Raw genomic sequence first — 25445 nt, 5'->3', positions numbered from 1 at the left:
CACCTGAAAGGCGGTATTCTTGTCTGTCCCACCTGGTCGGAGTGTTCTTAACACAGCTGGGAAACTGCTAGCTGATTAGTTGCATTGCCGCATAACTGATTAGTCACCTGGGCTGTGCCCCTTGACACCACCATTAAATAGGTGGTTGGGGGAGGGCACTGCTCCGTTTGCATAGTCGTTTGGCTCCACGGAAAATGCCAGGCTCCCGGTGAGTCCTCTCCTGCTCCTGGCCTGCACCGGATTCTGACCTCCCTGCTTTCTTTCCCTACTCTCCCTGCACAGAGACAGGGCAGGGCATTGTTCATGCACTGACCGACCTCAGCAGCCCCGGCATGACCTCAGGGAACGGAAATTCTGCCTCCAGCATCGCCGGCACTGCCCCCCAGAATGGTGAGAATAAACCACCACAGGCCATTGTGAAACCCCAAATCCTGACGCATGTTATCGAAGGGTTTGTGATCCAGGAGGGGGCGGAGCCTTTCCCGGTACGGACTACTTCTTTTCCCCTCTTTTTTCTTTCTTTTCTTTCTTTTTTGTTTTTTTTAAGTATAATTTGGATGTGTATTATTAGAATATTTTACGTTTCCATGTAAAATTTCCAAAAATGTGAAAAGATTGTTCTTTCCCTGCTAATTTCCCCCCAAAGGAGTGTCAGAGCCGTTTTCCTTCTAGGATCGAGCATCTTCCCGAGGCCCTCAGGGGGCAGTGGTTAGGAGTAACTGGCAGGAGCCCTTGTTTAAGTGTCCACACAGACTCTGCTGTGTCCTGCCCGGTGGTGCGCGCCCCCTTGGTCAGAAGGGAGCTCACCCTGGCATGTTTGGTGGCCTTTGGGAAATGAAACTTCATTCAGTGTTGAATGCCAAACCTCTGAATGGCAAGATCTTGCCAGTAAGAGAACAGAAGCAGTCTGTGCAGAAGAGAGTTCTTAAGATACATCTGAAATGAAGAGAGCAGGGTTGTAGCCTGGGAACAGACCCTCTAAAGGGGCGTATATGAGAGTGAGGGGCACTTCAGAAAGGCCACAGTCACATGTCTCCAGTTAAAGCATAAGACCAAAGGGAAGTATAAAGGAACCAAGAAAATGGCTTATTAGAACAAAGCAGCCAGAGTCGATTGTGCTCAGGGTGGACTGGGGAGGACAGGAGGAGGGTGGGAGGGGCCCAGAGCCAGGTGCGCATAGCCCCTCCTGTGGTAAAGTTACCGGACTGCGACAGGCATGATCCTCGTGGGATGCCATCTGCCTTTTGCTCATTCTTTGGATCCATGAGTGACTCGAATAGTCAGCAGACTAAGCTTGATTAACTGAGAAGGGTGACCTGCCCTTCTAAAATGCCAAAAGGCACGTGGGCTCTTGGCCTCTTTCTCTCTGGAGGCCGTTCAAGGCCTGTGGCAAAGAAATCCACCTGGAGCGCCTGAGCTAAGTAGCTCTAGGCCTGTCACATCCCTGCCCTCATTAGACTAGGTCTTCCCCTTGGCCTCCTGGAGAAACACCAGAAACCAACTGATCTCTCAGAGTAGATGCAGATTCAATGACACCCCAGCTCCGCTCTAGCGATCTGGCCTCCAGGCTGCCTGAACAAAGGCAACAAAGGGAGGGCCAAAGGACAAATTAACCAATCTGGGATCCTTGCAACCACAGAGGGCATTTTTGCTCTGTAACCCAGAGTCCATTTTTTTTCTACTCTCTCCCATGGCTGCGTGTATCTCTGTCTTGGGCAGGGTGGTGGTAAGGTATAGAGCAGTAAGAAATTTAAAAAATGGTTGCTGAGTCTCTGTCTTGTACACACATTCACTCACTCACACACAGCCTCAGCTGTGCTCCTGCTTGGTGGCGTGAGCACAGGCCCTGGAACCTGTGCTGGCAGCATGGGAAACCCGATCTCTGCCTCCATCTCTGCCCCTTAGACACTTGGAAGGTTAGATATTTTCCTAACCTCCTGAGCCATCCATTGATCCTGGACTGAAGCCATCCTTGTACTTTGGTGTCCATTGGCATCTTGCCTCAAGAGCTAAACAGCAAAATAGGCCTTGAGCAGGGCGTACTTGGATGATGTTGCACAGGCTGGCATCTGTGTCTGATGCTTTAGACATGTAATTTTGATGAGGCTGGATAGCAAGGCCTGACCCTCATGGCCTCCATGTCACCATGTCCTCTAGGTGGGACGCTCGTCCCTGCTGGTGGGGAATCTCAAGAAGAAGTATGCACAGGGGTTTTTGCCTGAGAAACTTCCACAGCAGGATCATACCACCACCACTGACTCCGAGATGGAGGAGCCCTATCTGCAAGGTAAGCCCCTCAGACCGAGTCTAAGGCTGGTTTGGTCAGACAGGAAGTAGGCAGGTCTGGAAGGGCATCACTTCCGTGCTTCCTTTCTTGGTGTCCATGGAGGAACTCGGAGCCAGGGAGTGTGTAAACATGTCAGCTTACTGAACATTTCACCCAGTGCCTTCCCAGCCCCTGTCCCTGGGAAACGGCCAGGGGAAGTACCTGCCTGTCCTCTAGCCAGCCGCAGGGTTCCAAGAGCTGCTTCTCCTGTGTGAGTCATTGGCGAGTTGTAGGGCTCAGGAGTGGCACCAGGCTAGCTGTGCCCTTCTTTTACTGCCCGTGGAGCCTGCACTCAGGACAGGACAGCTCTGAGGCTCAGTGGCGGCCAGTGAGGACTGCACTTGTCACTTGAGTCACTGACTAAATGGAAGGAGGGCCCTGCATAGGTTACAAAACTCCTGGATTCTGTTATCCAGTCAGCAGCCAACCAGATGGATGGAGGTGGGCGGGAGAATTCCGATCAGTGTGGCAGCCCCCAGAGTGTGCCCCCTGAGCCGCCTCCGGTCCCCAGGGTCAGAAGGGTGCTGACACAACTTCACCCGTGGGTGCCTCAGGCCTATAGCAATTAGAGGAAAGAACTGTCAGTGTCCCAGCGGTATCCCCGGGCACCTTTGAGTACTTTCCAGGGAGGGAAACAACCTTTCCAAAAACAGTCATGGAGGCGCAGCATTTCCCAAGCTCTGTGGCTGCTGCGTGTCACAGCGGAGGGCACGTGAGGTGGCGGCGGAACAGAGTAGCTTGCCCCGAGATGGGGCTGTCGACAGTCCTGTGGGATTGCTCACCCTCCGTTCTTACCAGTTTTCACACATTTCAGAATCCAAAGAGGAGGGTACTCCCCTCAAACTCAAGTGTGAGCTCTGTGGCCGGGTGGACTTTGCCTACAAGTTCAAGCGTTCCAAGCGCTTCTGTTCCATGGCTTGTGCAAAAAGGTGAGTGGCCTCAGCCCCCACCCCCATGCTGTGCCCAGCCCCTTCCCTTTCCTCAGGATCGCACCTTGGCATCCTGCTCCTGTGTCCCACCTCCCTTCAGTTGTAGATCAGCCAAGAAGCCCGGGGTATGGTCTGTCCAGCCCCTCATTCCCCTGGCCTGCCTAGAAGCAGCAGCATGTTACTAATTCACCAGAGTTCCCACAAGCAGATCAGAGAGAGCAGCACAGAATTGAGGAAAGGAAGCGGACTTTAGCTGGGCTGACCCTCCTGAGTGCCACTGGCACCCAGCCCCTTTCCTGCCCATCTCCTTAGGGTAAGCCCTCCACCAGGAGCTTGCCCAGAGCACTGCATTAGTGACAGTTGCTCCTTTCAGGAGCTTCCACCCAGCTTAGAAGACTAACAGTCATAGTAAAACCAGTGTTATTATGGAGAACCTGCCAAGTGCAAGGCTGTCGGTGTGCATTGTGTCATCCAATCTTCAGAATAACTGAAGGTGCTGCTGTTGTCTCTTTATACACATATTTGGGGACTGAGGCACAAAGGATACATAATTGTGCCTGAAGTCATAGAGCTGGGGATTTAGACTTCTCTGACTCTAAAACCCTATGTGGTCTGTACCAAGGTGGAAGAGGCAGCTGACCTTGAAGCCCTGAGACCCCCAAAGAGAGAGAATCTCTGGGCCCCAGGCACCCGTGCTTTGCAGGCAACTAGAGTGAGGCTGTCCTCAGGTCTCAGCCCCTCCGGCTGTGCTGGAGGGGATCGGGGCACCTCTGTGAAGCTTTGCCAAGCTGCAGTCCAGCAGGACAATGGGCAGTAGTTTCTCAGCACAGGTACCATTTGTAGCAGAATGTGTCTGCAGTTTCTCACTGTGATCCAAGTTGTTGTGTCAAGGGAGGGATTTAGGGTTAGAATGAGTAGATGGACTCGGGTTTTGCCAGGTCGCTTGGCGGCTCTTACTCTGCCCGAGGCCCGTCCACCCTGTGACTGCTCTGACTTCCTGTGTTCCCTCACTGGCAGATATAATGTGGGATGCACCAAACGAGTGGGGCTTTTCCACTCAGACCGGAGCAAGCTGCAGAAGGCAGGAGCCACGACTCACAACCGCCGTCGGGCCAGCAAAGCCAGCCTGCCAACGCTTACCAAGGATACCAAGAAGCAGGTGAGGGCTGGCGGAGCCCGAAGGTCCACCCTCCCAATTCCCCCCAACTCCCCTTTACACCGTGGCCTGAGACACCCCCGTTGCTTTTCCACTGCCAATGTCAGCATGTTCTGTCCTGTTCCCATTTCTCCTAATCTGTAAGATCAAGCCTTCCCCATGTCCCTTCATTTAGACCCATGGATGCCTATGAGGTTACTCCCTTTTCAGTGATCTTGCCCCATCATCACCCCTTCCCTTCCAGTTTGCCTCCATCCATGACTTCTGGGGCCACAGAAATGGGCTCTCCCCTGCCTGGCTGTTGGGTTACTTCCTCTCTTACACAGAGGGCTAGGTGTGAAGGAAGCCTACACCCTTCACCTTTTCACTGTGTTGCTGCTTTGAACTGTAGAGCACTGAGTTCTTGCAGGTCTCCACCAGGAACATGGGTGTTTACTCATTAAATACTGTTTAGCCCCGCTCTGTGCTGGAGCTCTGTCAGTCAGAGGCTCAAAGTTGCCCTGGAGAAACTCACAGCCTCGGGTGCTGCTTCAAAACCTTGGGGGTGTTTTGCTGCTTCCTGTTAGTGTTCGCTCATAAACTTCCTTAAGAACCTGATGAGAGCTATGTCCAAAATGTACATATGTGAGAAATTTCACATGCTGTTTCTGGTGTTCATTGACTTCCCCCTCAAGCCCATAGAACCCTGGTTTAAAACCCCACATGTAAAAAGAATGTAGGCACAGAAGTGTGGCACATGCCCCAATACTGGGAAGGACTGACTCTGCTTAGGGTCAGAGAGGGGACAGTATGAAGATACTTTTGGGAATTCAGACATAGGTAGTAGTAGGCCAAGTAGAAGAGGGAAAATATACCTCCCTTTGCCTATCACTGTGCTGGAGATGGTTTATTCCCCCATCCTGAAGAAAACTTCCTCTTTGTTTCCAGCCAACAGGCACTGTACCCCTTTCAGTTACTGCTGCATTGCAGCTAACACACAGCCAGGAAGACTCCAGCCGTTGCTCAGATAACTCAAGCTATGAGGAACCCCTGTCACCCATCTCAGCCAGCTCATCCACCTCCCGCCGGCGACAAGGCCAGCGGGACCTAGAGCTCCCTGACATGCACATGCGGGACCTAGTGGGCATGGGACACCACTTCCTGCCAAGTGAGCCCACCAAATGGAATGTAGAAGATGTCTACGAATTCATCCGCTCTCTGCCAGGTAAGGCCCTTGGAAGTTCCATGTCTGCCTAGAATATTGAGGAATGAGAGGGAGTAAGAGACCTCTCCTCCCACCACCAGGAAAGATTAGGCAGATCAGTTAATGACTCAGGTTCAGGAATTGGGGTGCAAAGATGAATACAAGGAAGTTTTTGCTTGTAAGAGCTTACATTCTAGCACAGAACACAAACTGTAAATAATATTTTGTAGCTATAATTGGATATATTTACTGGCTAAGTGGTGTGTGTGAAATGCAGAGGTGATAATGTAATGAACCCTGTGTCTCCTGCAGCAAGTTGGGAGGAGAGTCAAGTGGGAGTGTAGGAAATCTGTCAGGAACATCAGTTATGAAGAAATTTAAACTAAATGACAGTGGACAAGTAGGTCCTTGCCAGGTGAAGTGACTGCATCAAGGAGCAGCTTGAGGCATGAAGACATGAAAGTACAGGATATAGCTGGGAACTCCATAGAACCCTGGGTGGTGGAGCGCAAGTGGTTTTGAGGGCTAGAATCCAGAAATGAACCTTGAAAGACAAACCTCACACCATTCACAGATGCTTTTGGTGGGATTCCAAAGCTTTACTGTTTTCCTGTCAGTCTCACCTAGCCATTGACCAGGTCAGGTACTGAAGGCAGCCACAAGCTTGTTACTCAGAAACTAGAGTGGGGCATAGTGGTTAAGAGCACAGACTTCTGAGTCAGACAGATCTCTGCTCAAATCCTGGCCCTGCCAGTTAACCCAGTGTATTAGTTATCTATCGCTGCAGCCCCAAAATTTGCTATCACGCAGTTACTGTGGGCATTTCTGCCGCAGGGTCCCTTATGAGATTCTAAGGTGTCGGTCAAGGCTAAGGTAATCTAAAGGCTTGATTGGGGCATAGGACCCTCTTCCATAGTGCCTCACTCACATTATTCTCAACTAGGGTATGGCTATTGGTGAGAGGCCCCAGTTTTTCACATTGGCCTCTTCAGAGCACTCATGCTTGAGTCTTCTCATGACATGGCAGCCAGTATTTGCACAGGTGTTGATCCAGGAGAGCAAGGTGGAAGTCACTGTGCCCTTCATAATCTAGGTTCAGATATCACATACAGTACTGTCACTTCCACAGTATCTCACTGGTCACCCAGGTCAACCCAATTCATTTTGTGAGGGAACTCATGAGGGCATAAAAGGGAAGCAAGAGTTACTGGGAGCTATTTGGAGGCTGCTTACATAGTTCCCCAGTGATCCATGTTCCTCTCTCAGCCCCTGCCAAAGTCCTCTGAGTCTCATCCCGTTACAGCAGCAGTTTGAAATCCAGGATCTTGTCATCTAACTCAGGTCCAGGCACAAATGAGCCTCCTTGGGTCCAGCTCCTCAAATAAAATGATTTAATTTGAAGACCTGAGAACTAGAGACAGGTTATTCATTTCCCTCCACAAATCCAAGATATGGTGGGTGGGATAGGTATAGGATACCTGCTGTATACATGCAGTTCTAAAAGGGAAAAAACAGGGAGGATACAGCAGTTACTGAGCCACACCAGTTCTGAAATCTAGCTGGGCACATGTTGGCATTTCTTTGATTGGGACTCACAGCCTGGGAGTGATTCTCTTTAACTCTTGGTTCCACTCTCTGGGTCATTCTTCCTCTCCTGTGAGAGCTAGCCTGAGTTTTCAGTGGAGTTGTTTTCTCAGCCTACTTCCTGCTGCTTTTCAGGTTGTGTTACCTCTGATCCTTTCAGTTTAAGTGAGCAGCACTTCTGCCAATGCGATTCTCTTAAAATACTTGTGGGCTTCCTATGTATCTTGTTGGGGGCTCACTTCATTAGACAAAAACCATACTCACAAATGTCTTTAAGATAAGCCTTTCTCTACATTGGGCTGCTTCTGAAGCTGAGGGACAGTCCCCTTAATAGTCATAGAAGCCTTGCTGTGAGGCACGCCCATAACCCTTAGAGAGCCTTTTGATTGAATAGTTCTCAGAGGCAGCACTTTAGATATTTCTGAGGTCTAAACAAAAGATTTAAGTCACACCCACAGTTTCATCTGTAGAGCATGTTTTCTTGACCATGTCCTGTATTTGATCTTTGCCTGGAAATGATTTCTTAATTTTAGCATCATTTGCCATCTGGAGAGGCTAGGGATTTTCAAAACCAGCAAATCCTGGCTCCTTCATGTTTAACAGTTTTCCTTTATCTTAGCTCTCTCCTCTCCTTTGTTGTAAGCCCCAATAAGAATACAGGAACACCTTCAACATTCTGCCTAAAAATGTTAGCTAGACCACTCAGTTCATTAGGCACAATAAACTTACATGTAACCGCCAGCAGCAGGTGGCTGAGTTTTCTATTTCATAACAAGGATCCGTTTCTTCCCGTTCCTTTAAGCCACCCCAGGAGAGTCTCAAAGGCTGTCAGACTCCCAGTCGTGTGGAAAGCACCTTAGCCATTCACTAGCACCTCTCCTCACAGGCCTTCCAGCTCCCACCCACTGGTGCTCCCAAGGCCACTCCCACACTTTTAGGGTTTTGTTATCGCAGCAACCCTCTTCTAGGTACCAAAATCTGCATTAATTATCTTTATTGTGAAACAGGTTATCCCAAAGCTTGGTGGCTTAAAACAAGAATTATCTGGAGGTTTCTGCCGGTCAGGAACATCCAGTGGCTAAGGTGGTATGGGGTCTCTTAGAGGTCTCAGTGAGATGTCAGCCAGAGCTGCAGGTGTCTGAGGGTTGGAGCTGGAGAATTCACTTCTCGGTGCCTCATTCACATGGCAAGGGGGATGGCTATGGGCAAGAGGCCTCAGTCCCTATCCATGTGGGCCTCTCCAGGGGGCTGCTCGAGTATCCTCACAACATAGTAGGTAGCTTACTCCAAAATAAATTATCCAAAAGAGCAAGGTGGACCCTGCTGTGCCTTAGAAATCACATGCCGTCACTTCCACAACACCTTATTGGTCTCCCAGGTCAGCCAGTTTGTTGGTGGGCGGGGGGGGGGGGGGGCTCTGAGCACTACATGCATGAATAAAGAGGCGTGGATCTTGGGGAGCCATCCTGGAATCCGGCCACCTTGGGCAGGTCACTTAGCCTTTCAAGCTATAAAATAAGGAGAGCAGCACCTTCCCTAAGACGTGGTTGTGAGGATTAAATGAAATGATGTGTCTGCAGTGCAGTGACTGCCAAGAGTGAAGCTGGTAGTGCTGACTGACACTGTCTTTGGTGGTTTCCCCTCCAGGCTGCCAGGAGATAGCAGAGGAATTCCGTGCCCAGGAAATCGATGGGCAGGCTCTGCTGCTGCTCAAGGAGGACCATCTGATGAGTGCTATGAACATCAAACTGGGGCCTGCCCTGAAGATCTACGCTCGCATCAACATGCTCAAGGACTCGTAGGGCTGGCCGGCGCAGCCACGGTTCTGGCCCAGGACGCCTCCTCCCAGCTGAGCAGAGCCAGACAGACATTCCTGAGGGGCCCAGACATGGGGCCAGTTGGAGGGCAGGGGCTCTCCCTATGGGGCATGGCTGGTGGGGAGGTGTTGGTACCTCTCAGTGGCTCTCAGGGGCCTTTCTTTCTGTGGGAGGGGCAGAGAGGTAGGTGGCGCAGAAGATGGGGCTTTATGCTTGTAAATATTGATAGCACTGGCTTCCTCCAAAGTCCCAATACTCTAGCCCCGCTCTCTTCCCCTCTCTCTGTCCCCCATTTTCCAGGGGGTATATGGTCAGGGCTCCCAACCTGAGTTGGGTTACTTCCAAGGGCAGCCGTCAAGCCTGGCTAGAGGCCTTGAAAGCCCTTGTGTGGGCTTTCCTTCTCCAGGCCTGGCTGACTCTCCTGACACCAGCTTCTCCCCCTTCAGCTTATTTCTGAAGCAGCCAGGTGTTTTCCCCTTCGCCCTGTGCAGGTGGAGAGAGAGAAGCTGGGCCCAGTGTGGCCATGCCTGCTGGCACAGACGCCTTAAACGCTGTGTGTGTGACTGTATGACTGTGTGGGAGCCTGGACTGACAGACAGGCCAAGAGCCACCCTCTGGACTCTCCAGGTGTTTTGTAGCAAACAGCCACTTAGTGCTTTGTCCTGGACTCCACTCAGCCTCAGGATGGGGAATAGAAAAGAAGGGCAGCCCCAGTGCAGAGGGACAAGATCAGAAAGCGACAAAGGCTAGATGTTCCTCTCCAGACTGCTCACGACAACTCTGAAGCCCCTACCCCACATTGTGAAGTCCCCCTGACTGCCCTGCTGTCACAAACAACATTAAGGAAGCTGCCGGTGGGCTGGGCCACATAGTCCGGTGGGCGGGCTGGGTCAGGCTGAGCCTCCTGCCCGCCGGCCCTGGGAGCCCCAGTGGTGAGGACCAGACGGCCTCTGAGGGAGAGCAGAGCTGGAGTGACCACCGAGAAGAAGGCAGCCTCTGGGCTCTGGGACCCCAGCAGCAATGGGAGCTACCTGCAGAGGAGGCGGGGCAGGAAGGGCGAGGGCCTCCTCTGACTTGCCCTGTCCTCTAGGCTCCAGGGGGAGAGTGGGCCTCTCCCCAGAAGAGATGGCCGCCTTCTTCAGCTTGTTCTATTCCCCACTCACCGCAGGCAGGGTTGGAAATGAAGGACTTTTTTAACCTTTTGTTTTTGTTTTTAAAAAATAAATCTGTAAAATCTATTTCTTTTGTGCCTTTCTTTCCTGAGGATGCTTGTCCTGCAGGTGTAGGTTCCTCATGGCTCCCATTCACACACAAGAAGAGGGGTGAATCCCTGGGTTGGGACTGCTCTTCACACAGGTGTCCCTTAGAGTGGAGAGTCCAGAGCCCCTTCAGCTCTCAGCCACCTATCCACCATTCCCACTGGGGAGACAAGACACCATCAGGCCAGGGGCATCTGGAACACCCAAGGCAGAACCCTGATGTCCATCCCTTAGCAGATACCTTTGGTTGTCGCTCAGTGTCCAGAATGGCCCTTGGAATGGCTCTGGTTCACTCAGCACTTTCTGAGCATCTTTTGGATGCTGGAATGGCAAATTATTGGAAAGTTGTCTCCCAGGAGATAACACCTAAGCCTTGAGTGAAAGAGAAAGGGCCTTCCAGACCTAGGCACTCACCCAAAGGCCAGAACATGAGGTGGGAGTGAAGACCAGCAGAATGGGGGGGGGGGGTATGCGGCCAACAGTGGCTGGTGGTGAACAAGACGCCACTGCGCCCGCTGGCATGGAGCTTAACACCCTGCATGGGGAAGGGAAGAGGGGGCAACTTGGCCTCCTGCTCCTTACCCTTCTCTAGGTTTCTCCTTCAGGCCATGTTTCCACTTGTTTAAAACATAGGCTTTAGGCCCAGGCCACAACCCACTGAACCAGAGGCTCTAAGGGCGGGGCCTGGAAGATGAAGCCCTCTGAAGAGCCAGTGCCCCGCACCTTGGTAACGTGTCTCTGGAAAGCCGGTTAAAGTGTAACTACTACTGTCCTGGTCAGGCAGCTCAGGTGGTTAGAGCGTGGTTGTGGTTCAATCCCCAGTCAGAGCACACACAAGAGGCAACCAATGAATGCATAAATTAGTGCCACACAAATCGATGTTTCTCTCAAGTCAATTTTAAAATATATGTACTACCTGGAAGAGAAACCGATTACACGCATACCTTGTGTTTCTGTGCAGACAAACCACGTTCTTGCACATTATTGCAGCTCACAAATACTGCATTTTTTTAACAAAGGTCTGTGGCACCCTCGCCTCAAGCAGGCATCTGCTCACTTCGTGCATCTGTGTCTGCTCCTGGGGAAGATGCTGTCGCGATGGTTGAAATGCAACAGAGGATTTAGAATTATCACATCAACTGAGCTGGCAGAGCAGAGCAGGGTTTGAGAGGATTCGAGATTTCCAATTTGGAAAGAAGTTCCACGGTGGGTAAAATGCTACCAAATAGCATCACATGCTATGGAGAAATTGTTCGTGAAGGGAAGAGTCCGTCGGGGCAAACTTCATTGTCTTATTTTAAGAAATTGCCACAGCCACCTAACCTTCAGAACCACCACCTTGATCAGTCAGCAGCAAAAAGATTACAACTTGCCGATAAAGTTGCAATAAAGTATTTTTAGCAATAAAGTATTTTTAAACTAAGGTATGCACATTATTTTAGACACAATGCTATTGTACTCTTAAAAGGCTACAGTATAGTGTAAACATGACTTTTCTATGTACTGGGAGACAAAAAATTCACATGGCTCGCTTTATTGCAATACTCACTTTATTGCAGCGGCCTGGCACCAAACCCACAGTATATCACGGGTGTGCCTGCAGTTGAGAGCCCAGAGGGTGGAGCCAGGACTGGAAAGTCTGGTTGTTCCAGAAGATAGGGAATGCCTCGCAGGACAGGGGTCCGACATAGCCCCTGAGGTGCGGGGGAAGAGGGAGAGCATAAAGAACCTTGAGGACACCTTGGGGAGGGCACCTAATGGAGAGGGCGCCCCGGGGATGCTCCCTGTCCTGCCCCTCCCACTGCAGGTACAGTGCGTCCTGGGCGGCTCTGGGCAAGTCTGCACTCTGGACCTCCGTATTCCCCTTCCTGGCAGACAATGAAAGCCAGGCCCCACCTGAGTTTGTTTTTATGTGCATGGTGGAGGAGGAAACCAAAACTCCCAAAAAAGAACATGGTGAATCACTATTTCTTTACTTTGGTTGAAAGGCTCCAACCTATCGTAAGTTTAAAGGGTGCGTCCTTAAATATGTTTTTGTTCCTGTTTACACTTTACACAGAATTTTTCAAACCTTTTTTTTATCATCCACAGTTTAAAGTGTTTCCAGCCCAGCCAGTGTAGCTCAGTTGGATTCCCGGTCAGGGCACGTGCCTGGGTTCTGGGCCCCATCCCCAGTAGGGGGCGTGCAGGAGGCAGCTGACAGATGTTCTCTCATCAATGTGTCTATTTCTCTTTTCCTTTCTTTCTAAAATCAACAAAAACCTTTTTTTTTAAAAAAAAGTGTTTCCAACCCTGATATACATACTTAAATGTGTATAATGGAAACAAAAATTTCACAAAACAATACCTACCTTTATGTATAATGCATTGTGGTATTTTCTTTTCCATTCTCTTCCTATTCATACGTTTTAAATCTTGGTCATGATCCATGAAATTAATTTCATGGCCCTCAGATAAATCATAACCTGCATTTCAAAAAACCCTGCCCAGGGTAAACTCTCTAGAACTCCCATACACACTGTCTCGTGTGGCTCTTACACTGGCCTGGGTGACTATACCCCATTTTTCTGAGGAGGTAAAGGACCCCTTGTGGTAAATTGTCAGAGACCACAATTGGGAGACCAGTGCCCTGGGGCTCTGGCTGCAGCCTTTCCCTGACCAGACCAGAAGACACTGGGGGGCGGGCACAAGGAGCCTTGGAGAGTAAAGGAGTCAGTACAAAATAGCTCAGGGCCTCTGGCCATCAGATCTGGCTTTACTCAGGTCCACTCTTTTCCAGGTGATTGGCCCCAAGGGGGTTCCCAGGCCCCCCCCCCCCAGCCTGAGGCCAGCTTCCTCCAGCAGGTGCCGCTCCTAAGCAAGTCCCACTCAAGGCAATTCATCCCTGCTTGCTTGCCCTTGTGGGTGTGGTTCCAGATGGCCTATAACTGCTTTGTCCCGATTGCCAGGTCATTTGTTTCCCGGCTCTGAACTGAGAGAGTTCTTAGAAGGCTGTCCCACCAGCTTCTCAACATGGCTCTCAAAGAGGGACTCAGGTGAGTGGGGCCACTGCCAGTGTGGGGGAAGCTGGGGCAGGACAGCTGACCTGAGGGGAGTCTAGAACAGCCAAGGAGGAGGCACCAAGGTGGTCCTGGGAGAAGGTGACTCTAAGAAGGAACACGGCCCAAGGGGTATAGACGGGTTGGGGAGAGATTAGTAGGTACTGCAGTCTGTGAGGAGCTGGGGAAACCCTCCTGCTTCCCTTAACTCTGGGCCCCTTGGTGAGCTGGAGAATGAAGACCTGGGGTGCACCGCCCCTGTAACTGAGAAGTCTCTGTATTCCATGGGAGTGACTGTCCAGGATTGGAAGCTTGTTCCTGCTTAAGAACTAATGATTGATCTTTAACTGCTTCTTGAAAGGAAGGAGGGAACAGGGCATGGGGTGGGCTTGAGAGACCACCTTCTGCAGGTAGAAGCAGGGTGGAAGGACTCCTTTTGAAAATACCTGAGAAAGGAATGTGGAGGAACGGCTCAGGCAGTGGCCTTATGGACGAAGGGCTCCCAGGCTGGGGCATGGAAATGGTCGCAGGAGCTGGCAGATGCCTGCCGCAGGCCTGGGTCTCTGCACCCTCCCAGACCTGACAGTTTGAGCCCACCTGGGTCCAGCTCTGCCCGACTGCCCTGATTGAGGTCCAGTGCCCAAGATAAGCATGGGATTACCCTATCCGGGTTGGGAGGGGCTGGCTCTGAGGGTAGGGAGAGCCTGAGAGCGCAGAGAGGTCCGCTCCAGCCTTTTCCTGGGCAGTCGTGCTTCCGGGAGCCACAGAGGCCCTGGTGCAGCCAGCCCTCCAGGAGCTCAGCATGGAGCTGGAGAGTGAGGAGAAAGGCTTTTTGCAGGAGACACTGACTTGCAGGGAATGTGAGGAACCTTGAGAGGAGCCAAGCCCATGAGGAATAGCAACAGGGACCCCAAGTTCAAACCTCAGCTCCATCGCTTACTGGGTATGTGAGCCAGAGCAAGCGATTTAATCCTGAGCCACAGTTCCCTCATTTATAAGGTGGAGGTAATCACAGTATCTTCTTTAAGCAATCGTGGTCAGACTTCCATGAGATAGGGACATGAAACTCCCAGCGGAGTGTCTGTCTCAGTAAATTTCTGGGATTATTCAGAAAAAGTGCAGAGATGACCGCAAAGAAAATGGAGTTTTAGGCAAACGAGTAACCGTCAGTTTAGGAAAGAGAATGAAGACAAGGAACCCAGTGATTATATCATTAATTTATTGAATAATTATTAATACCACCAACTATGAGGCAGGCTCTCAGATTTGGCAGTGAGCGCTAAAGTCTAATAAAACAGGAAACTCATGGCCTAGTGGGGCAGACAGTTCAGTCTAGTTTGGCAGGCGCTACAGTAGAGGTTTGCATGGGAGGAGCTCTTGGTAGAGCAGGTGTTGGAGGGGAAGGCCAAGGCAGGCATCCCAGGAAGGAAGCTGGGTATTGAGGAGTGACTGGGAGCTTGATGGTAGTTGACAGGAAAAGAGCAATCTAGGCAAAGATACAGAAGTGGGAGGTCACAAAGTCAAAGCAAGTCTTGGAAACTGCACAGGACGGAGACTGGGAGGCAGACAACTGCAGGAATCTAGCTAGATGAGAAACGACTAGGCAGGAAGAGCTCAGTGGGGCGGAGAGGAGGGAGCTTAGGGCTCAATGAGGGAGGCAAGTGCAATGGAACTTGGTGAGTGAATGGCTATAGGGGGAGTGAGAAGGGGGTCCCACTTGGGTAACTGGGACCAGTTATGGAGAATGCAGAAGGAAGAAGAGATCAGGGGAAATGCAAAATGCAGCTTGAGGAGCCCTGAGTTTGAGGTGTCTGTGGGATACCCAGGTAGACATAGCAGTCCAGGAGACACATGATACCGGAGTCCAGGGCTCAGTGAGGGCTGAACTGGACAGAGACACTGCAGAGTCATTGGCAGACAGAAGCCATGGGGTGAAAGAGGGCACAAAGAGAATCCTAACTGGGTTCCAAATGACAAGAAAGGCAAGCCATGCAAAGACGAGCAAGGCTGGGAGGCCAGAGCACAGCAGGGGAGCACAAGAGAGACCCCAGGAGCCAGACGCATGGAGCTTTGCAAACCAGACCCCAGAGTGTGGGTTTTGTTCTAAGAGCAGTAAGAAATCATTGGAAGGTCTAGGAGAGGGGAGAAATGTATGCTAATGTGTTTTTGAAAGTTCATCCTGGAGAATGGATTGTTGGGGGGCAAGAGGAAGCAGGGAAGATGGAAGGCATGCATGACGGTTATCCAGATGGTTGCCTGGAGCAGAATAAGAGGAGGTGAAGGCACGTGGATGGAGTGTGTTCGTGGGAGTGGGGTGGAGTGTGTCCAAGGGGCTTGCTGGTGGACTGCATGTGGGGCGAGAGAGGAGGGGGAATCAAGGAGGGCTCCTAGGTCCTCAGTTTGAGAAATGGGGTATATATTGTGATGTCATTTCCCAGGTTGGGGGAGACTTGAGCGGGGAGCAGGTTTCTGAGGAAAATCGAGAGTCCCTTTCTGGCCATATAAATTTGAGATGCTTGTGAGATATCCAAGTGGAGAGATCAAGTGGCACCAATGCCCTGGATGTCCTGTCACTGTACCAATGATATCCAGATCAGTCCACCAGAGGCTCCAGGCCATGATTCAGCCCCTACTCCACTTCCAAGAAGGAGGTCTGATAGAGGCTGTGGTATCTTAAGAAAGACATTTGGTCACTTTTGCACAATGTTGTTTCCTTTTCATAGACCTTCCTTCCCCCTCTACTACCTCCTTCGCTTGGATACCTTCCAATCCCTCAGTTCCTAGCTTAGAGGTCACCTCCTCCAGGAAACTTCCCTGACTTCCCACCTCTCAAGGCTCAGGTGCCACCCTCCAATTTGCCCTCATTAGCATCTTATATTTATATCCATCTTCCTGACTCCACTCCCTGAAGACAGGTCCATGTCTCGCTCTCCTCTGAAACCTTGACCTAGCACAGTGCCTGATTATGAGCTTGTGCCCACATAGGCTGAATGCAACAGAAACAAGTGAAGGTCTTGATGCGTGAACTTAACCCATACTGAAGACTATCTCCTTTGAACAGTTTCCTAGAAGCTGAGGTTATTGGATTAAAGGGGATGAAGACTGAAAGCTTCAATTTCCATATCTAAGTAGCAGTTTAGCTACAGCAGCACTCTACAATCCCACCAGCAAGTGTGAGGGTGCCCATCTCACTGTATTCTTGCAGCGGGTAGTTTTCTTTCTTTTTTAAATGTGCTCATTTTATAGGCAAAACACACCACCCCATTCTAATTTACATGTCTTTGATTACTAGTGAGGGTGTTCTTCCCTGTGTGACCACTAAACGCATTTCTTCTCTGGGGAGTTACCTGGTCATGTGAAGTAGAAACTGGTAAGGCAGGTTGGCATTTTGGATTATGAGATGTTCTGGGGGCTGTGTGGGGAATGACTGGAAGCATGGAGGCTGCTGCAGAAATGGTCCTGGTGAGGGATGAGCAGGCAGGGTCACCCTGGGGGCTGGAGGAGCAGGAGGGGCAGAGGGGGAATAATGATGTTATTATTAACTCTGTTCAGGAACAGTTATAACAGGTAAAGCTTTACTCAGCTATTACTATGCAAGGCCTTGTTCTCAGCGCTTAGCATGTAATAACTCAGTAACCACGACAGCCCTCTGAGGTAGCCATGATTATTCACATTTTATAGATGAGACTAAAGTGCAGATGTCCAAAGCCTTCCCATGCTCAGACAGTGGATAAGAGGTAGAGCTGGGATTTGAACCAAGGGTCTGGCCCCAATGTCTGTGCTCCTCACCACATGGTTCCAGCCTCTCCAGAGACAGGGGCACACAGCAGGAGAGCAGGGTGAGACTCCCAGAAGGGGCTTATTAAGATTCTCAACTTTTGGCACCATTCCTGGAAAACAACCAGCCACAGACAAATCCTAGTTCACCTCTTCTGAGCCAGGAACAGGGCTGCTGAGCTCTGCTGGAGGAACCAGCCGGTGACTAGAGCCACGATAGACACATGGTCCCTGACCACAGCTGCCCTCCATGCAGCCTGGCAACTCATCTTCAAGTCCCAGCTAGCTCTCACCTTCCAGCCACCAAGACACGAACTCCCCCGCCTCCCCTCCCAGACTCTCTCCCATCCAAGGTCAGTCCCTGCCCCTTCCCAGACTAAACACCCCACACCTAATGTTAGCATCCCCCAAACCTGCCCAAGGCCATGCCCCCCAGCACGACTGGGAGAAGCAAAGGATATACATCTAAATGCTCATCAGAAGGGACCTGGTCAGGTAAATTAGGCTATTGCCAATCAATGGAAAAAAGGGTAAGGAAGCTGTTTAAGCACTGAGATGAAAAAGCCTCAAAGACATAACGGTCAGTTGAAAATGCAAGGTGCAGAATGGCATATCTACTGTGCTACTATCTGTGGGGAGATGAAAACCACAACAGGATAACAAAGAAAAGGAAAGGAAAAGAAAGGGTTAGGGAAATGGGCTGGGGGAGAACCTGCTACCATATTTACCACACTGCCTGTCTGTGCACAGACTCTCTCTGGAAAGACACACAGGAACTGTGACACTGGCCGCCTCCATGCAGAGAAGCTAGGAGTCTGGGGGCAGGAAAGATTTGCACAGTATTTCCTCTTGTATCTTTGAATGTACCACATGAAGAGAATATATTCATATTAAAAATAAATAAAACAAAAGATTAAATTGCACAAGTGATTTCTCTTGTGTGTATGGATATTGTGAATATAAATATAAAGATATAAACAGTATGTTGCTGATGCCCCTCCCCATTCCCCAGGGCCTGGAAGAGAATCTTCTGGCGGCTGATCCTACTTGCAGTTGGCTTCTCAGGGATGATCCTGTATGGGTTCCCTGCAGTCAGGTACAACCTCCTTTCCCAAGCACTCCAGGTGGGTCCCACAGGGGCAGGATTAAAGTGGATCTTTCCAAGTGTCTCCTTGAGGGATGAGGGGTGGTAGCCATCCCAGCCTGCACAAGTGCCCTGCGGGCTCTCCCTACTTGTAAGCAGAGCGACAGGGATCCTGGGCAGGCTGGCATGCCCCTGACTGCTGCCCCTACCCAACAGGCATCTGGAAACCTTCATCCCCATGGGCACCTGCCCTTTGGCCAGAATGCCCCTGATAAGAGACAACTTCACGGGTGTCCTGCATCTCTGGTAAGGAGATACCATCCCTCCTACTCTGAGATCACCCACAATCCCCTACAGTCTGTGCTCCAGCGTCCTCTGCCTTCCTCACATCCCTCACCCAGTGAGTGACCCAGGCACCCCACCCAGCAGCCCAGGCGGGTCACACATCTACGGATCCTCTGTGTTGGTTCTGGGTTAGGGACCCAGTATGTCCCACCTGGGGGTCCCTAGGGCCCAGCATGGGGAGATGGCAGTGAGCATCACCAGGGGGTAGATGAATGGACCTATCTCCCCTCCCTGCCCTGGCCAGGGCCCGGCCTGAAGTCCTGACCTGTACCTCCTGGGGGGCCCCCATTATTTGGGATGGCACTTTCGATCCAGATGTGGCCCAGCAAGAGGCTATACAGCAGAACCTCACCATTGGGCTGACTGTCTTTGCTGTAGGCAGGTAAGGCCTGGGGAGGGAAGCAGTGCTGTCCAATCAGGGAGTGGGAGGGTATGCATGTGATATGGGTAGTGTAGCACCCTGTTCCCTGAGCCAGAGGATCTCAAGCTGATGCAGAAGGCAAAGACAGGGTGAGGGGGGACCGTCCTTCCCTTTCCTGTCCTTCCTGGACACCAAGACTGTACAGCCCACCCAGCACAGGCAGCCAGGGGCTCAAAGCCATGTCCTACACAGAACCTGCCCAGTGGCTGGTGGTCCATTTGGAGGCACTGAGTTTGTGGTGAGAAAAGGATGGCGTCTTTCAGGTGAGGATGGTGAGACATGGGGAGAGCAACTGGGAGAATAGAGGAAATGGCCTGGCTGCAGTAAGCGCCCACTGGAGGTCAGTGGCTCAGATGCAGGCACAAAGTAAGGGGAGGGGGAGGCTTGCCCAGCAAGCCCAATGGAGGGAAAGGATCTGGGAGGCTGAGGGCTTCTGCAAGGGAGTGAATTTTGAGCTGGGTAGAGAGGGAAGTGAAGAGAGGAGGGGGATACTGAGAAAGGGTAGGGTAGGAATGCTGGGGGAACGGTATCACAGGAAGTCGGCTGGAAGGGAGGGAGGGAGGGATCAAAGAGCAGGACAGACCAGGCCAAGGGAGTAGATACGGGGGAAGATGCCTGAAAAGGGCAGAGGACAGAATCACTGCAGGAGAGGAGTCCAATCGAGAAACTGAGGGGCCCTGAGGTATGGAGAAGGAGCCGGAGTGATAAGTGGAGAAGAAATCCCAGGGGCACTGACATCCCCATTATGGATGGCAGGGGTGTCCAAGCTGGGTGTCTACTTTCCAGAGGCAAAGGGTTCTCCTGTCTGAGAGTGGCAACCGATCCTGTAACCCTAAGTAAGGTACACAGAGGTAGAGTTCAGGGCAGTCAAAGGAAGAGTCTATAATAATGAAACAGACTGCTTTGAGAAGGTAATGAGAATTTTGCATCCAGGAAGAAATTCTGATAACGTGGGGAAGGAATTCTGTCATTGGATACCCCAGAGCTCCTCCAACTCTGACCCACACACGCTACAAGGGAGAGAAAGCCAGGAGGCAGCCTGGGGTACGAGGGGGCAAACAGGACCAAGGGCTGACCTGTGGGCCAGGTGGGCAGAGCCTTGGTGCTCCCACTTCCACTCCGGATACTAAGTAGTGTCCTTGCACCAGCCCTAGGGGTCAGGATCTCCGGGCCCAGAAATTCCAGGGTCTTGAGGTCCCAAATTCCAAGGTTTTGTGAGTCTAACACCCTGGGATGCTGAGGCTTCCAAGGTCTCCAATCCCAGTTTTTCACAGATCTAACAGGAACAGAGCAAGTGCTCATAAAAGTTCTGGCTCCAGTGCCAAGCTGGGTTCAGATCACAGCTCTGCAACTTACCAGCTGTGTGTATGCTTGCACCAGTTACTAAAGCTCTCTGTGGCTCAGTTTCCTCCCCTGAAAAATAGAGATAATAATAAATGGTGAGGATTAAATGCGATCATGCACTCTGACTTAGAATACTGTCTGCCACATAAATGTTAGGCGTTATTACTATTATTTCAGAACCTTGGGATCCCAAAGTCTGTTAATACAAAGTGTCCAATATTACAAACATTCCGGTTATCTATGTAAGGAGTTACCACAGACTCGGGGACTTAAAACAACAATTATTTATCATTATAGCTCATGATTTTGTGGGCCAGGAATTCCAACAGGGCTCCTGAAAGGGCTCCTCACTGCTCCCCAATGTGTGGGTCTCCCCTGGATAGCCGGCTGCTAAAGACTGGTGGGGCACCTCTCCCCACACAGCCTCTCTGCGTGGCTACTTTGGGGTTCCCCACATCGCTGCAACTTCCAAATTCTGAGACTTATTAAGCGAAGGCCCCGAACTCGAGCAAAGAAAACAAAGGCTAACGCTGCCAGCCCTTCAAAGGCCAGCACAGCGCCACTTCCTTGGCACTCAGAGCAGGCAGGGAGAGCCCGAGTTCAAAGGAGGAAAGACATGGCCCCTGAGGGCAGGAATGGCAAACAATTTCTACCGTCTTTAATCAGCCGGCGCCATGCGGGGACTGCACAGCTCAGGAGCCCCAGGGGCTGGGGCCGCAGGATACAGGGAGGACCGCCGGGAACCGGAACGCGGGGAGCGGGCAGCTCGAGGGGGGAGGGGCGGGGAGGAGACGGGCGGCTGAGGCGGGGCCAGGCCGCGCCGGGCGCCCGTCCCGGCTGACCTGGAGCCCCGCCCCGCCCCGCCCCCCCCGCAGGTACCTGGAGAAGTACCTGGCGCGCTTCCTGGAGACGGCCGAGCAGTACTTCATGGTGGGCCAGCGCGTGGTCTACTACGTGTTCACCGAGCGCCCGGACGCCGTGCGGCGCCCGCCGCTGGGCCCCGGCCGCCGGCTGCGTGTGGAGCGCGTGCTGCGCGAGCGGCGCTGGCAGGACGTCTCGATGGGGCGCATGCGCACGCTGCACGCGGCGCTGGGCGGCCGGCTGGGCCGCGAGGCGCACTTCGTGTTCTGCATGGACGTGGACCAGTACTTCAGCGGCGCCTTCGGGCCCGAGACGCTGGCCGACTCGGTGGCGCAGCTGCACTCCTGGCACTACCACTGGCCGCGGAGGCTGCTGCCCTATGAGCGCGACGCGCGCTCGGCCGCCGCCCTGGCGCCGGACGAGGGCGACTTCTACTACCACGCGGCCCTGTTCGGGGGCAGCGTGCCGGCGCTGCGCCTGCTGACGGCGCACTGCGCGCGGGGCCAGCGGCAGGACCGCGAGCGCGGCCTCGAGGCGCGCTGGCACGACGAGAGCCACCTCAACAAGTACTTCTGGCTGCACAAGCCCGCCAAGGTGCTGTCGCCGGAGTTCTGCTGGTCCCCGGAAATAGGCCGGCGAGCCGAGATCCGCCACCCGCGGCTGCTCTGGGCGCCCAAGGAGTACGCCGTGGTGCGGAACTAGGAGCCAGCGCCGGGCCTCGCCCCACCCGCGGGACACCTGGGCGCTGGGGGGGTGCGGAGTGCGCGGGACAGCGAGGAGAGACCCCGCAGCCATTGTGGTCCCTTCTGGAAGCGGCATGGCGCTTTGGAGGACCGAGAGAGATGGGGTGAAAACGTCTCTACCGCCTCCTGCGGGTGCCCAGACGGGAGGTGGGGGGAGGGCGCCCTGGCCCTCCGCAGTGTTTTGTGCTGGGCCCGGCCTATGAACAGACCATGTTGCGGTTGGACCTGGGCATGTGGTTCTTCAGCTGAAGCCATCATGACGCCGAAGAGAAGACAGGCTTATTGCTTACGGGACCTGGGAGTTACACAGCGCACCAGGAGCCACACTGCAGGGTCTCCGGTGCAGAGCGCGCAGGCCTGGAGTCTCGCTTTTATTGGGATGGAGAGCGGGGTTCTGGGCCTTCCGCGGACTCACTCTATGAGTGAATTCAAAATATAACAGCAAGTATTTAAAGCTCAGGAAGAGAAGAAACAAGTAGCCCAAGTGGTTAGGTATTGAAATCAACCAAGATCTCTAAAACAAAGGCTCCTCAGTGGGGGATGCGGCCTCGCTCTCTAGTCGCGTGGCTGGCAACGTGTTCATTGGAGACAGCTCTCTTTGAAGTGACTGCCTTGGCAATCAGCTTAAATCGGACACTTGCATTACAAAAAGGTCGGGAGCTTTTCACTTGTAAGATCTCCTTTCCTTTACTTTTGATGGGGACTGAGGCACACAGACCTTTCACCTCTGACCTTACCTAACCCAGTCGATGCCACCTGTGGGGATGTAAAGTCCCCCTCCCAGTGGCATCCAGTTCCTTGGCTCTGACCTGTCACCTCCCCCACCCTCAAGCATATTTAAGTAATATGTTTGTACATATTTAAGTAATATTATTATGAATGAAAAAGGGGCTATGAAATAAACCTGAGAAGTTCAGGGGCCCACATGGCAGGCCTGACAAGCTCAGCAATCACACAGGAAGGTCTGATCATAAATTCCTCACTGGGCAGGCCATAGTGGGTAGTCTCGTCCCAGGCTTAGAGCATCCTTAGCAAAGGTCGCTCTTTACCTCAAGTGAGCCCTGTCCACTGTTCTTATGCATCTAGGGTAACATACTTTTGAAATGGCAGAGTGATCTTTTCTAGACCCCTCGAGGGCACAACCACAAGCAGCAGAGCACAAGACCACCAGAACCCCTCATTGTTATTTTGTTTCCCTGAATACCATGTCTGTGTGTTGTAAATGTTAATTACTAACTATCCTGTACCCACCAAAGCTATGCTTTCTCCATTTTGCTTTTTAACCATAGAGATTTCCCTGCTTTGCTTTGTAATCCACCACCGATGGATTGCATGTACCCTCCCTCCTTATGTTTTCTCCTCTAATTCTAGATGCATAAAAAGAACTGAAGAACTGCTTTTCTCCAGAGCATTTTCTCAATCCTTTGAGATTTTGCTTCCAGGCATGACCTCAAAATTTGGCTCAAATAAGCTTTTTTTTTTTTTTTTAATATATGTTCATTGATTCCAGATAGAGGAAAGGGGGTAAGAGAGAAACATCAACGATGAGAGAGTCATTGATCGGCTGCCTCCTGCACGCCCCCTACTGGAGATCCATCCCGAAACCCCAGGGCATGTGCCCTGATGGGGAATCAAACCTCGATCTCCTGGATCCTAAGCCAATGATTAACCACTGAGCCACACTGGCCAGGCTTTTTTTTTTTTTAATGTGTTTACTGGGATGGTTGCCCACTCATCTATTTTTGTTTTGTTTTTTAAAGAATAGTTTATTGATTTTTAGAGAGAGAGGGAGAGAAACATCAATGGTGCAACATTGATCAGCTGCCTCCTACATGCCCCCTACCAGGGATTGATCGCACAACTTGGGCATGTGCCTTGACTGGGAATTGAACTGGCAACCACCTGGTGCATGGCAAACCTCCTAGGAGGTTCCCCAACCGACTGAGCCATATGCCAGGGTGCAGATAAACTCTTATGAGACTTTTCTATATGCTGCGAGTTCTTTTGTTGACATCATAATAAAATAAGTTATTCCAACAGTGTCTTTATGGCCCTTTTTCCTGAAGAGTCAAAGTTAACAAAAATGACATTTCCTTGATCTGGGGCTCATAAGTCTGTTTGGCCACAGTATCTAGGAGAGACTTTTCTTCATCCATGGCTGCAGTCCAGCCTCTTCATCTTCAACAGGGAAAAACAGAGGCTCCAAATAGGAGCATGAAGTCATCAGGTCCTCCAGAAAAGGTGGTCCCAGAGCCAAGGTGACAGGAAAGGTAACCACTGGAAGCCCGTGAGCTATTGTCTGACAGCTGGGAACACTGAGGCCCTGAGAGGGTGGTATTTCACTTCAGGTCTCCTGAGTCCATTATGTAGTGTTCTCAAAGACTTGCACTTTTAACAGCCTCCACTGTCCCCAGGTAGGATAGCAATTCCAGCTATAAACCAGTCCTGATGGTGTATATAATCTAGTAACATTTACAAGCAAGTTCCAGTTACTGATGATACGGAATAAAAGATAACCTCCCCTCTCAAAAGCATTTCAAGGTTCCCTAGTATCTCTTACCTAAACTAGATAAGGAAAACCCAGAAGGCCTTTTGGCCACTGGATCAGAGATAAGAACAGGCCAAGTGTGCCTAAGAACAGGTTAGACCATGATCTGGCACATCCCTTCCTCTGGGACTATGATCCCCATCTTACCCTAGAACATTCACTAAGGGCCACACACATGACCCTAGGGAAAGAGAGACCTGAGCATGAGCAGGTAAGACCTGGGTGGGATTCAGCTGTTCTTCTAACTGTGTGTGTGACTATGGACAAGTTCCTAACCTTTGCTGGGTCTCAGTTTTCTCACATGTAAAGTAGAGGTGCCAGTTGCCCTCCCTGCAGGGGTGTGGTGCTCCAGAAAACATAACTTGCCTTCCCCCTCCTTACCTGCCCCTTCTCCAACAGGTTCACGGAGTGCAAAGAATTCACCAAAGAACAGTCGTTTTCTGTTTTAAAGAGAAAATGATGACACAGTCAGGGGGTTCTAGGTGCTGGGCTCAGGCAGCCTCATGCTGTGGGGTGAAGACCTTCCTGCAGAGGGGGAGGGGTCAAGGCAGCTACAAGGTGGAACAATGAACAACTTCTTGGAAACAGCTCCCTCCTTGTCATATGCAGAGGCCCAAGGTGGGGATGGGGACAGTAGAGGGGACTGGGCTGAAGCAGGAATAACAAAGGGGCTGAAGTTCCTTCTGCAGCTACTTCCCTGGCCATCTACACTGTCCTCAACATGTATGCTGGGGCCCTCAGGGACAATGGACGCTCCCGAGAGCTTCTGGGCAAGCAGGTGAAATTCAGACTCCCATTGCCCTGAGTGTCACTGCTGTCTGCAGTCTTCACCTATCCTAGACGCCTCACCCTGCTATCAGCTCAGATGCTGCCTCCAGAAATTTCCATCCTCAGCTATCCATTGATCAGAAGAGACACAGCTCCACCAGGGCTACATCAAATTATAGCAACTACCATCTATTGGCTATGAAGTTCCCTGCACAGTTCTAAGCATTAGACGTGTATTGATTCATTTAATCCTCACACCCAC

The 25445-nt window shown here is 51.6% G+C and overlaps 2 protein-coding genes and 1 long non-coding RNA gene across 5 annotated transcripts in view; 2 read left to right on the top strand and 1 right to left on the bottom strand.

Annotated features, from left to right (window-relative positions):
* The window catches only part of PHC2 (polyhomeotic homolog 2), an 83164-nt gene extending 72931 nt beyond the window's left edge, over positions 1-10233 (top strand). For all 3 annotated transcript variants that reach the window (XM_081143873.1, XM_081143874.1, XM_081143875.1), the window contains 6 exons: positions 283-485; positions 2158-2287; positions 3141-3255; positions 4273-4414; positions 5339-5615; positions 8826-10233. In XM_081143873.1, the coding sequence (XP_080999999.1) occupies positions 283-485; positions 2158-2287; positions 3141-3255; positions 4273-4414; positions 5339-5615; positions 8826-8980 (1022 nt within the window). In that variant the 3' untranslated portion in view covers positions 8981-10233. The remainder of the gene's footprint in view (positions 1-282; positions 486-2157; positions 2288-3140; positions 3256-4272; positions 4415-5338; positions 5616-8825) is intronic.
* Positions 10234-13266: 3033 nt separating this feature from the next.
* On the top strand, positions 13267-23902 carry A3GALT2 (alpha 1,3-galactosyltransferase 2; the record flags this gene model as incomplete). The annotated part of the gene is made up of 5 exons (XM_081144565.1): positions 13267-13289; positions 18082-18165; positions 18370-18459; positions 18743-18880; positions 21139-23902. 5 exons carry the CDS (start codon positions 13267-13269, stop codon positions 21824-21826), a joined length of 1023 nt encoding a protein of 340 aa, XP_081000691.1. The 3' UTR covers positions 21827-23902.
* LOC308561110 lies at positions 14544-21235 on the bottom strand. Its single transcript, XR_013999436.1, has 4 exons — positions 21155-21235; positions 20276-20332; positions 16640-16787; positions 14544-14778 (listed from the first exon to the last, which is right to left on the bottom strand). It is a non-coding gene; the product is annotated as an uncharacterized lncRNA (long non-coding RNA).
* Positions 23903-25445: the final 1543 nt, after the last annotated feature.

Source organism: Miniopterus schreibersii (genome assembly GCF_964146895.1).
Source record: "Miniopterus schreibersii genome assembly, chromosome: 8".
Classification (NCBI taxonomy): Eukaryota; Metazoa; Chordata; class Mammalia; order Chiroptera; family Miniopteridae; genus Miniopterus; species Miniopterus schreibersii.
Note: the sequence above shows the minus strand (reverse complement) of the source record. Positions and strands in the feature narration are given on the sequence as shown.